A 12,837-nucleotide genomic window follows, 5' to 3' on the forward strand; every position below is an offset into this window, starting at 1 on the left:
AATAAAGCCATGCATTCATAGTGCCACAGCACTGTATGGTACATTGTCTTATCTATTGTATCTTATGTCTTCACAGAACAATGAAGTCATGTCCTCTTACAAGCGACAGCGCTCAGTATTACATTTTACTACAAGTAGTAATTTGTAGTATTATCTAGGGTTAGGGTTAAAGGAGCCAATGTAGGACCATCTATGTACAGCTACAGTGCCAGTCACACGAACAAAAAGTATCCTAACGACCTGTTTAAGGCAGCAAAGGAACTATACAAAACAATCAGTTCTTGTATTATCATGATATAACGTTACTCTGAAACATCCACAAAACCAGCAAACTGCTGGGGCAAATACAATGTAGGGGCAGGATTGGGCGCAAACGTTGGATGGCTTGGGTGGACTGGGACATCTTCTTTCACGACCTTTGAAATGGTCAGATATTAATAATAATAAAACATTGAAAGGACACATGTATGTCTATACTTATGCAAGACATCAACAGTGACCACATCAAACAAAAAAGGAAGTGCTCCAATCTTCATTGGTGTTACCATGGTTACAAGCCAGCATTATGGAATCAATGGGAGGTGTATTAACTATGAGAAGTCAAAGCAATTCCAACCACTACAATTAGAATTATTTCTCATCCTTTTGCAAGCTTCCTTTTTGCCCTTTTCGTAAAATCGTGCAAGAGTAACACAATCCTTTCCATGAAAGATGTTCTCTGATATCAACCAATCTGAACAGTTAACCCACTTTAGAAATAAACTTGCTCTTTCTACACTAGGGCAAATTAATCAAGATGCAAGGAAAGAATACACAAAAGTAATTGAGTTATGGAAAACGTTCTCATCACTTTTTCATCTTTACATTACCAACAGCCTACTCCTTCCTTTCTTTTCTGAATGTAAATTACTGTATGAGGTGGTGAAAACAACCGTCTCTTTTAAATCCAAATAAAGGGAATATAAACAAACTTTATTCACCAATGCTTCCAATTAATTCAATAATATTGGGCCACGTGGGCCACAACAGAATATTGATGCAAACGTTGTTTTGAAAAACGAAAGCAAACAGCAGCCTTTGCAGCTGCATGTGTTCACTCACAGTAACGAGGACAGCTCTTTTGTCTGTGTCAAAGTACAAGAATTGTATAAAAGGACAAAGGAATCGTCAACAGTGGCTACTGCCTTACAGTTTGATCCGTAACCGTTATGACATGTTAAACACATGTAACCTCTGACCACAGAATAAGCTTTGTGCGAAATCAGTTTGGGAGAATAAATAACAAATGTATATACAAAAGCACGTACCAGTATGGCAAAATCACTGTCTACATGTTTTACAGCCACACTAAAAATGTAAATTTCAACTGGACGACCTCAGGAATTTTAGTTACTGTACCCTGACCCCAAAGGCTTTTGCTAAGCAAAAAGCTTACATGTACATTCACAGACTACTCGCTGTTCTTTTCAAACTGTCTCTTCACAATGAAAAATAAAAGTGATCACGTTTTGAATACAGACAAAATCTCCACTTTGAGGTGCTTTTGCACGTACCGGTATGTGTACATGTACATAAAATGCGTAACAAATGTTGTTTTATGCTGATATCAAAGTAAAAATCCTTAGTTTTTAGGATGGTAATGAGTGCTGGTAACTTAAGGACACACATTTGAAACATGGAGACGTGGAAGACCATTTATGCAGATTAAGGGTATCCTAAAGGAATGAAATATCTCTCAAATGTTATGTAAGATCAAACTCACAGGAATATGCTCTAGTTACAAAATCCAATGTAAAAAACAGTAATTACAATAAGGCAAGTACATCCATGAACGCTCGGGTATATATGTATATATAATTATTATTCTACACCAAGGACTATTGTAAATTTTTCTGGAATTCTTCTACACATATTTAATACATGTACAGGGGAAGCCTCGAATGTTCTACCATATGCACGGTATGCGTTCTTACGATGTACATGCATACAACACAGTAAAGTATTTCTCTTCTCACATTAGGCTAGTTAACCAAGGCTCCTACATATGAAACTTGTAAAATCAATACCAACACAATTCGATGCTTGGCATTCTTAAGTTTTCTGCACAAACTTCAGACAACGGCTCTCAATTTTTCAACCTAATGCAGCAACAGTTCTACATGTGTGTTGTCCAATTCATTGTGTAATCAAAGGGAAAAAATTCACAGACCTTGCCCTTACAATGTTTACGATTAAGAAAAGACCAAGTCTGAGTTTTGGGTTTCGCTAGGCCTCAAATGAAATGAAGCCACAAGGTTGGACAAAGCTCAGTGAAAAGAAAACCCAATCATACATGGGGTACATGGTACATGCATGTTTGGGTTGACCAAAGTCTGTGCTGGTGTGGTTCCATCTGGTCTGATGCGTCTGGAAGTAGTTTAAAATATGGGAATAAGTATGTGCTTGGCCGGTGCGTTTAAGACTCGCTCAGGAGAATGGATGCATTTAGTCTCCTGACCCAGTCTTTAATATAAGTTTAAGACCAGCCAAGCAAATATTTATTCCCATTCATAAATACCTTTTATAGTCAGTCAAAGAAGTCAACATATGATGGATTTCAAACGAATTTTACTTTCATTTTCCTGCACACCCCTGTCCATTTTATGGTATATTCCTCTGGCAAGTTGTCCAATAGAATCTCCTTATATGGACTTGGTGGGCATGGCGAGCCGAGTGCACAGGGACTCTTGACCAATCAGAATCCATTGAACTGTCTCGCATCCAGGTACCAACGCGTGATTAACGCAGCGGGCACAATCACTTCTCAGCGGGCATTATCATATGTTAATACATAGTCAAGTTGCACAATGTTGAATGGGGAGATTGTCTGAGGTATTTATAAAATAGAGATATTGTGCTCTACAATGAAACCTCAGGTTTTGGGACAGCCTGTGCCTTAAACTTCGATGACATAATACCTGAAATAAATCTCTCATCTGACTGATTAGTTGTCAATCAAGTGCCACAGAATCACTTGTCCCAACACAGCGTAACAGCCGCCATGCAGAAAGTGAATAATCTAATCCACCTTCATAAGGAATTTCTGAACTCTACACACGTACATGTAATGCAGATGTTTATTCTGGTGCCATCTTTACAAGATTAAATCAGGTGATGCAGAGATGATGACATTTAGCTACACTTCCTTTTACTTAAAAAAGGAAGATAGCCTTCCATCTACGGTACATGCCGTGCTACAAATGTATGTATCAAGTGTATATACATGTACCTGTACGTGTACATACATTTAAAACATGAACAGACTACATGTACATCCTCGATTGCAATAGCATACAGCCTGCATACCATTAACTCTGTCATAACTATGCACAATTTATAAATGCAATATAAACACATGCATGCAATTCATTTTGATGTTTATGTATGTCATCTGACATAAAATGCATGCCGACGTGCATGTACATGAATACAAAAGCTGTGGAGAACATATGTTCAAAGGCAAAAGAATGCCGTACTGAGAAATGTTAACATGAGAAATGTGGGTAGGGAATTTTATGGTTAACAGGTGTTTTCTGCATGTGCGCATCGCGATGGATGTATGTTGGTGCTTTAAGCTTCCACTGATGGGTGAATTTATGACTCTCCTTCACAATAAAATAAAAATTGTTTTAAATACATTTACAAGTACATGTGTGTTGGTGATCCTGTAATCTAAACAAAAATCATCTTCATCTCTCCAGCAGAATGATAATTAAGACGTGCTGTTGCACTCCCATCGTAGAGGCCTTAACTAATACCGGACTGCTCTACAAAACAAAACACTTAGGTCTATGTATCTCTAAAAGAATTTGCACATTTGTGAGTGGGTATGACATTAGAGAGCCCAGTCAGTGTCACACAACATAATACATGTACATGTACACACACAAAAAATCAACTGCTATTGTAAAAATGAAAAATTACAGTTGTGCCAAAATTCTTTCAAATAAATGTTTAACCACTGCCACACATAAATTTAAATGTTCATGTATTTCCCTAAATCCAATCATTCTTTCCATTTCATTAATTTCTTTTTTCCATTTGACAGAAAATGTGAAAAAAAAATATCAACCAACTGATAAACTGTATGTTCCAACTTTCTACCATTAGAACCACGTTTCCAAAAATAAAAATTTTAGCATTTTTCAACCTTATAATTTCACATTGAATCCTGTTACATGTAAACGGTTAAAACAATTCAAGTAGCAGCATTATGGAAATCAAATACAAAAACCCAACACACATACTTTTTCTCAAAATGTATATATTTTTTGACCTGAGTGTGTAGCGCGTGTGCAATATTATATTATTGAAATTGACTGATTCAGGTTTACAGAAACATGTTTATTTCTCTTAACATTTGTTTCAAAATCTGCATGTCACAACAAATGTACATGTAAGCATACAAGATTATGTTGATTTTTTGCCATTGTACACTGAAGTGAAAAACCACTGGTCCTACGTATACATGCACTTTACACTACCTGTTTTAAGCTCCACCTCATGTCTCTTATTGACAAAACATCCTGCAAGCATTTTTTGTCATAAAAAAACAATGAAATCCTTGCCAATTAAATTCGACCACACAAAATTATACATAGCACGGATGGTATTCACAAAAGCAACATAAATAATTCAGGAATCAATCATTACCTCACGTGTAGTGCAATTGTTTTTATGCCTGCATGAATCTTCAGGACTTTGGTCATCCATGAGAGAATGAACAATTTAGCCTCGCAACTGTAGTTGCTCTAAAGCCGAAATCTGGCTTTGTTGTTCTGTGTCTTTGCATTTTTTTCAAGATTCACAAACACATTGGTCATATTGACCTTTTTTGCTTTTGGGGTGAGTGGGGGTAGGTGGGAAGTCAGGTGGATGGCAAACATACAACTTGATGTAATGAGATTTTTTCATACATGTATATTTTGTATGTTCTATAACCACCCAACCATCTCCAGCCACCCATTTCCACCCACCCTGAAAGCATTAAAAAAAAAAGGTAAACACGTCGGTTTCACACGAGAAAGGAAGGGCTGTTTGACCTTACAATGTAATGTTGCATGACATACTAGTATAGGCGTCACATGTATGGTTTAGAAATGAATTTCTACATGCTTTGAGGAAAAGTCTAAATTTTAAAATGATCATAAACCTTGGCATGCATGAATTTTATATTAACCTGTGCAACATTAAAATGATTTTTACAATATACCACTCAAACAGGGACCAGTAACGACTATAATACCCTCATGTTTAAGTTTATTAACACATGAAATGATTTCAAATAGACAAAAAGATTTGCTGCAACATGTCCACTGGCCTACTCATTAGTGCATGAGGACTGACATTTCAGTATTTCAGTATATAGTCCTAAGTAAAGAATGCAATTGACTGATATGCCTGCAGTCACACCTGATCAAACCACAGCCAAGAAACTCCATTCATTGATGCAAGCCATTACCTGACCTAAGCCCTAGACCGACCAATCCAGTATCCCAAGCTCAGGTACGTAGTATCACTATTTTCGTCTTCAACACAATCACACTTCAAATACTATTCAAAACACTACAAACAATTTTAAACATTTTGGGATGAACATAAACCTCTTGAGGACTACAAAGACACCATCTTAGCACAATCGGAAGCCAAACTAAACGATGTTAACCCTCGCTTCAATTTTATGTTTCCAGGGCATATTTTCTTCCTCCAAGCCCCATGCAACTTAGATTTCCCCAGATTGGCATATCTCACACACTACACACTTGCCCAAATGCCAAAATTTTATGTGAATAATGTCCAGAGTTTGAAGAGCATGAACACTACACCAACGGGGTAATAAGAGGGGCATTCAATGGTTACATTAACACGTATCAGACACAAACTCCTCAAATAAATATCTCCAAAAAAAAAAAACACGAGGCCATCTCTCAAGTAAGATTTTATTTGTATTCCACAGTTTGAGAGAAAAACATCAAGTTTCTGTATTGAATTTGTATTTACTTCACCTGATAGGGATGAACTAAAATTGGTGCCGACTGTTCTTTCAGAATACTTTATTACTGGTAAAGAATAATTTGTTTCTTGCGTATTTGTAGATTTGTATGACTTAAAGTTAAAATTATATGTATTGGCTATTCACAGCTGCTGTCAACTGTAAATTCAATTTAATATCAAAATTAAAAAATGACTAGTGGTTAGAATGTAACCTTTGGTTTTTAACAGACTTATGTTAGATCATATTTTGCATGGTAAACTGTGTATTGAACATGTTGGATGATTATAATTTGTGGTTCCCATCATGACGAGTAGGCCTACATGGGGCTTCAGTCCTCCATTTTGTTCATGTGATGTCAGTGAATCTCCCCAAGCAGACATCTGATGATTTCATCTCCATTTAGATATAATCCACAAGATCCTTGCACTGTGGCACAGCATCTCTTCCAAAGGTTTCAGGCAAACACGCTGATGGTATTTTCGCTCCATGAGGCCCTCTTTCCACACACAAATCTCGCAATTTCTTCGTCACATCACCAAAGATGGGAATGGCTGACGGCTCGACCATGTCAACATTAGCATAACAAGCCCGTAAGCTTTCACGCCCGTACACTGACTAACTACACAGCACAGCATCTTTCCCGCATCAAACGAGGAATAATTCCCCTTCAAAACAGGCTCGCACCACTCCCATATTTTTTCCATTTTTTCTCCAACTTACCAAGAAGAAGTAGCTTGAGCTCTCGACGCGCATCGCGTTTATCTTTGCGTAGCTGTTTCTCAATTTCTTGGTTGATTCTCTTGGCTTCTTTAGCTTCTTCGCTCAAACAACAAGCCATGTTGAATGGGGGTTGCCGGCCAGGCTGCAATTTACTCTCTGTGGAGATTGTGACCAGCGCAGAAAAACGCCGATTTTCCACTCCTAGCACCCACAACTAGAGGCTATTCTCAAGCCGTAGCGTTCCCCAGAAATTATAGCAAATCGGGGATCCCGAATTGGCCCCGTTTGTCCGATGTAGTGCCCTGAATAAACTGGTAATTCCTGTACAATTCTGACGCCAGGAGAGTCGAAAGGGGACCTACAACGCTGGGTGTGGTGTAAGATGGGAAACGAGCAAGATTCCTACCTAGACTGGAAACCTCACCTCATGGATGACGACAAGCAATGACTGTACAATCTCTGAGATTTGATTGGTTCTTTTTTACCATGACGATTTTACCTTTCCATGGTCTGATTGGTTAGACTTTGGTAAACGCAGAATCGACATGTAAATTCAATAGGGTTGAATGTATTAATATGTAAATTTTTTCTCAGCATTTAGAGTTCATCAAGGCAAGAAACTGCCTGGACAAATCAGCCGATGTCTGACTATAAATCCAGCCATGATGGCAGTGTTCGGATAGGAATCTTACCCCGCCGGAAATATTGACATTTTTCAAAAATTCTCTCACCATATTCTCTCTTTATCCCTAAAACCCACGTATAAAATAAACTAAACTAGAACATTTACATATATCTTGCCTATTTTCCAAGTCATTTTCCTCCTATACAAGTAGAAATGCGAAAATATGCATGAAACTGTTGGAGGCGTCGGTTCCGGAAGAGCCAGAAATATCATTATGGGATGGCACTTTCCATAATGTAGCGCACGAGAGGCATATTTTTGTACGTGTGCTCTGCGTACACGCATTATAGTAGAACGGGGCATGTACTGTACATGTACGGTACATGTACATGTACTGTACATGTATTCCACATCCACCTGCAACACTGTACATGTATATAATATGCTACCGCACACACTACACATCAACCCGCATGGTTCCAAAGTAATCGGGTACATGGTTACGGTTAGCCAGGGCCCCAATCGTCTGAAGCACAGGCGTGTGAAAAAGGGCTTCCCCATATTTTGACCCTGTACTATTTTTGGCGGCAAGATAAGTTCGGAAGTGTTCAATTTGGTAATGTGTGCCAACTAATTTCCCGGACTCACAATGAATCAACTCGTTGCAACCACGTGCCCCAGCGAAGGTTATTGGCAAAAAAGTTTTTAACACTAAGTTTCATTGGTCCGTAATTTTAAGTTTTGAGAAAGATATAAAGAGCCCTTCCCTGAATCGAGAACCATTCAGCTGCAAAGGATGATAAATATGAGAATGGTGACAGATATTTTTCTAAAACCTAAACATGGAACTGAACGAGCGCTTACAAAATCTCAACAAAAGAGCATTCATAAAACATCAAAACCTAACTACCCTTGGTGTAAAGCTGGAGAAAATTTGAGTTTTTCCGCCAAGTTCTGGGCGGTGTCGCGCGAGTTGGAAATCTACTCTTGATGTTCCCTATAATCTGCTTAAAATGGTTTTCCTGCTAATTCGGGTTCTAGAATATCAATGACTTCAAAAGAAATTATATAAGGGAATTGAAGATTTCCAATTTCTGTTAACGTTATGACTCCAAGAACAGGGTTTTTTTTTCACTGAGCGCCCTGTTTGATGAACTTGCGCCGTGATCCAACATCTCCGTTCTGTGCACGAAGAGTGCACGCAAATCTGCATTGTTAGTATTAATTGCAGTCAGTCACTCAAACAAAAAATAAAAACAAAAACACGGATCGAGTGGGGAGTACAAGCGAATGCATTTTTTTTTCTGGGTTTACTTGAACAAGTTGGTTGGAAGGTTTGCAGAGAGTTCAGCGAAACGCTTTCCTTCAAAAAGCAACTTAATTATGTCTGTCTTTGTTTTTAAATGGGATACCTTCATGTGGTGAAATAGTATAAATTGTCTGGTGTCTGAATGTAAGATTTGTAGCACTTTGTGAATGATTATTTTTGTTTGTACACTGTTAGTTTGCAAACCTTTGGTGGTAGGAAAAACTACGACTGTAATCTTTTCTAGCCTCTGCACCTTGTGTCATCTGGACAGGACGCAGTGGCGTTTCTGCCAATCAGTAAACGGCAAAACTATGCCGCGCGTATAGAATAATTCATATAGAAATTAGAATAATTCATAAATAATAATTCATAAATTGTTTTTAAGAATCTATTTCAACACCAAATGATAAACAACTAATTACTAAATCAAAAGGCCTCCCATTTTAAAAAGGTGCAGTAAAATTAATGTGCATTTTAGGGAGAATGGTATTACGAAATGTGGATAAACTTTTTGCCAAGTCTAGCCGCCTAAACAAAATGGCGGTCAAGGTTTGTAAGCAAAAGGAACAGTCCTCAGAAAAGAGAGCGTTGTGATACGTTCAGATTTAGAAGCTGTTTTGGCTCGAGAGTCCACCGCGAAAACTAACCTCTAGGCCATATGGACATACTTGACGTGTATTTATGCAGGACACTGTCAACTGTGCCATCTTTTGCGGTGCCAACATTTATGGGAACAAAATGGCGTCATGCACGACCTTAAGTCTCAACTTTTATTTCGGACATACAGTTGTGTACACATTTTAAGTCTGTTTACCTGTCCAGAATAATAGAACCAATGCTCTCGTTTAATATCATAACAGCGAACAGACTAATAAGCTGTGTCATAATGTATGACAGCAGGACATTGGTGGGAATTGGCGTGGCTTCAGAGGGGAAGGATTTTGTACTCACCCCGCATATTTTGTGACAAGTATACTTTATCCCCCATTATGAGCCCCCCCCTTTTTTCACGAGTGCCTTTTGCCCTTACTTTAGTTAATGTCGTGCAAACTACAGAAATCGTGCGAAGAGCGCCGCCTCTCATCATATATTACTGCCGCGGGATGGGTGTGTTCCCCTCCCCCTCGATTTTACGGAGGTCGATGACTGCTTAAAAACTGTCAACAAGGGCCGTTTTCACATTTACACAAGCCAAACAACCTTACCCCTCTGTTAAAGAAGCCCATAAATTTCCACTCGTTATACACGCGGAGGATTTCTCGTTATATATGATTAGGCACATTGAGTGGGATCCGACATCGCCTACGACATGTTCACTTTTATAATTTAACTTATCAATAAGGTGCATTTATAAGAGAAAAATTCAGACTTGGTTAAATATGAAATGTAAAGAGCATTAAAAATTCAAAACCAATGTAAAAACAACAAAACTTACATCGTCCAGGCCTATAAAGACTGTCCGAAAAACACCAACGAAAGACCAACTTCTTTAACCCCAATAAGCTTGAAATACGTGTAATGGTGCGATTGTCGGCGTTATGCATGTATACATTGCAACTGCTCCGATGTGAAGTCGGTTGTTCATTTGTACTATGGTAGAACCAAGTTATCGGAATAGCACTTTCTGCACTGCTTTGTACTATTTACCCCACCGGAACGTGTGGTGTTAAATGCAACGGAAATGAAAACCCCTTCCGTCCTCGTCTATTTTATGGACAAGCTCCTTGACGAAAACAATTTGCATGTAAGATATTCTCTGCTTCATAACAAGCCGAAAACTTAAAAATCTTGGGGGGGGTCCCATGTCCATGTCCCGTACCTAGGCGCCTAGGCACATTGCTGGTGCCATTTTGTGGTTTTAATTAAGGTGATTGGCGAGGGGGGCGTTAACTTATCTTCCACTGGTGCCGTACCAATATCCAGAAGTCACCGATTTTACGTCAATCTGATTATGCCTAAGACATTGGAAATTCCCATGGTAATGTAATGAATCAAAGTAACTTTTGGCGAATTCCGTGCGTCAGTAATAAGCTCGTAGAGCCCGGAACTCTTCTGCGGATTTAAGAGGGCAGACTTTGAACTTTTTAAAGCAGATGCTCACTTTTGTGCAAAGGTGAAGCTCGCGTTTTTTGTGCTTCATCTCGCCTCTGGCTGTGTGCTGCATAAATGAATATTTCCCAGTCAGATACGATTGTTCCTCCTCAACCCCGTCCAGTATTATCCGGTAACTTCCGGTAAGAGTCAATGTGCGGAACAAGCCTTGATCCCGATGACCCCTTCGAAAAAAAAAACACTAGTAAGGCATCACGTGGTGCGCATCGTCACAAATCTTTGTAACTCTTTCCAATTTCCACATGATAGTTTAACAGAGCAAACAACAACAATAATAAAAGTAGCAGAATGAGGAAAACACTAAAGAAGACGAAAGAAACAAACTCGATTCAAACAATATTGGTTAAATTAATGTTTGGTTGGGTTAGTTTATATTTATAATTTTACCTGAAAAAAAATCGTAGTACTTTATACGGCACGTGGAATTAATCCTCACTTTCACCGCCATGTTAAGCTTTTCTATGTTTGTTCGTGAGAAACAGATTATTATTATTTATTCAGCCAAACAAGAGTGCACAAAACAGACTAGAACATGTATATTACAAAGAAAAAGACAAACATCAAACAACAAGCCAAAAGAACCCACTTTAAGGTGGCCAGGATTAATAAAAGTGAAAATAAACCACTGTAGCTCAAAAGCCAATTAATCCATCCTTAAAGTGGAACAAAAAAACATTAGAAACAGGTAGAAAACTATAATGGCAAGATAATCACTGGGAAAAAAAAGTAGTATAAGAAGTATTGAAAAACAAAACCATGAATACGATGAGACTAGAATCCTTACTAGGTGGCCCAAAAATTGGGATGTTTCATAAGGGAAAAGAATGGCGATCAGAAAAAAAAAGATCCGTTTGAGTTACAGATGTAATTGCATTTCTCAAGGATATATCAAAGGAAATCTCAATAAAATGTCAACAAAGAAACGATGTATGAAGAATAATAGAACTATAAATAGGAAGGATAATGGCTTCAAAATAAAATAAAATCAATATTGATAAGATTATGGCAAGAAGTAAAGGGCACATGTCACTTAAATACCCTGAAAGTGGTCACACAAGTAGCTACTGAAATGCTTAAATGAATCCAAAGTGAGGGCATCTTTGACACTGGTTGGCAGGTTACTCCAGACCCGAGGAAATGAAGTGTTCTTAAGGCTTAGAGTTCTAGCATATAGATGGTTGAAAACAAGTGTATCCATGTGACGAGTGTTGACAGAAGTATTTAGGTTGACGATGTACCCATCAATTAATGTACCCATCAAAATGAGTAATAGAAAGACGCCTATGAATAATGCATGATTGCCAATCGGGGGTCCAAAATGGTGTGTGTATTTTTTATTTATTTTTTTAAGTTTCTCTGCAGATTTTGTCGGGTCATGAATTGCTCTTGCAGTGTATTTGCAGTCAGAAAGCAGTCTGATCACCCAAATAAAAAAAAAATACCCGACAACATTGTCCTCAGGTTCTCACATATTGGACCTGGGTTTCCCGAGTTTTCCCATAGACGCTGTGTATCTCACAGAGGTGGATCGGTTGGGGATCAGACCAACCAATTGCATTGCATTGCAATGTGCATTTAACACTCGATCTGTAGGGACAGAGATTAATGAGATTGGAGCAACCCACTACTCCGTAACTTCACTTGGGGCATCTTGAACACAAGAATGATTCAGAGTTAAGTGTTCTCTCTTTTTATTTCGATTTTAAGAAAACGTCGGTTTCTTATATTGTAGCGGTTGATTAACTTAATTTGCTTATCATTATTTTTACTCATAAAACCATTGTTTGTGTACTTTTGTTTAACTTGATTTAAAGGACTCCTTAAACACTTCAAAAACGTTTCCCAGGTAATCTGGTTGAAAACGCCCACAATGAGTCTTGGAAAAGCAAGTCAAGATAAGCTTTGATTACTGCTTCGTGGGCTGAAAGGTTTGGAGTAACCTTTTTCAGGCTACTAACTATCCCTTCAAATCGATCGCCGTCTTTGGATCAATGTCAGCAATATCAAGAGAGAGTTCTGTCTTGGTAAGCACGCCCA

The 12,837-nt window shown here is 38.3% G+C and overlaps 1 protein-coding gene across 1 annotated transcript in view; it reads right to left on the minus strand.

Annotated features, from left to right (window-relative positions):
- LOC110974648 (guanine nucleotide-binding protein G(q) subunit alpha) overlaps positions 1 to 7,150 on the minus strand; it is a 39,053-nt gene extending 31,903 nt beyond the window's left edge. Inside the window, exon 1 of the mRNA XM_022226452.2 lies at positions 6,755 to 7,150. Coding sequence (XP_022082144.1) covers positions 6,755 to 6,872 — 118 coding nt within the window. The 5' untranslated portion in view covers positions 6,873 to 7,150. The remainder of the gene's footprint in view (positions 1 to 6,754) is intronic.
- Positions 7,151 to 12,837: the final 5,687 nt, after the last annotated feature.

The sequence above is a fragment of the Acanthaster planci genome, linkage group LG08, assembly GCF_054643075.1.
Source record: "Acanthaster planci isolate LZ-2023a linkage group LG08, COTS_SCS, whole genome shotgun sequence".
Lineage (NCBI taxonomy): Eukaryota > Metazoa > Echinodermata > Asteroidea > Valvatida > Acanthasteridae > Acanthaster > Acanthaster planci.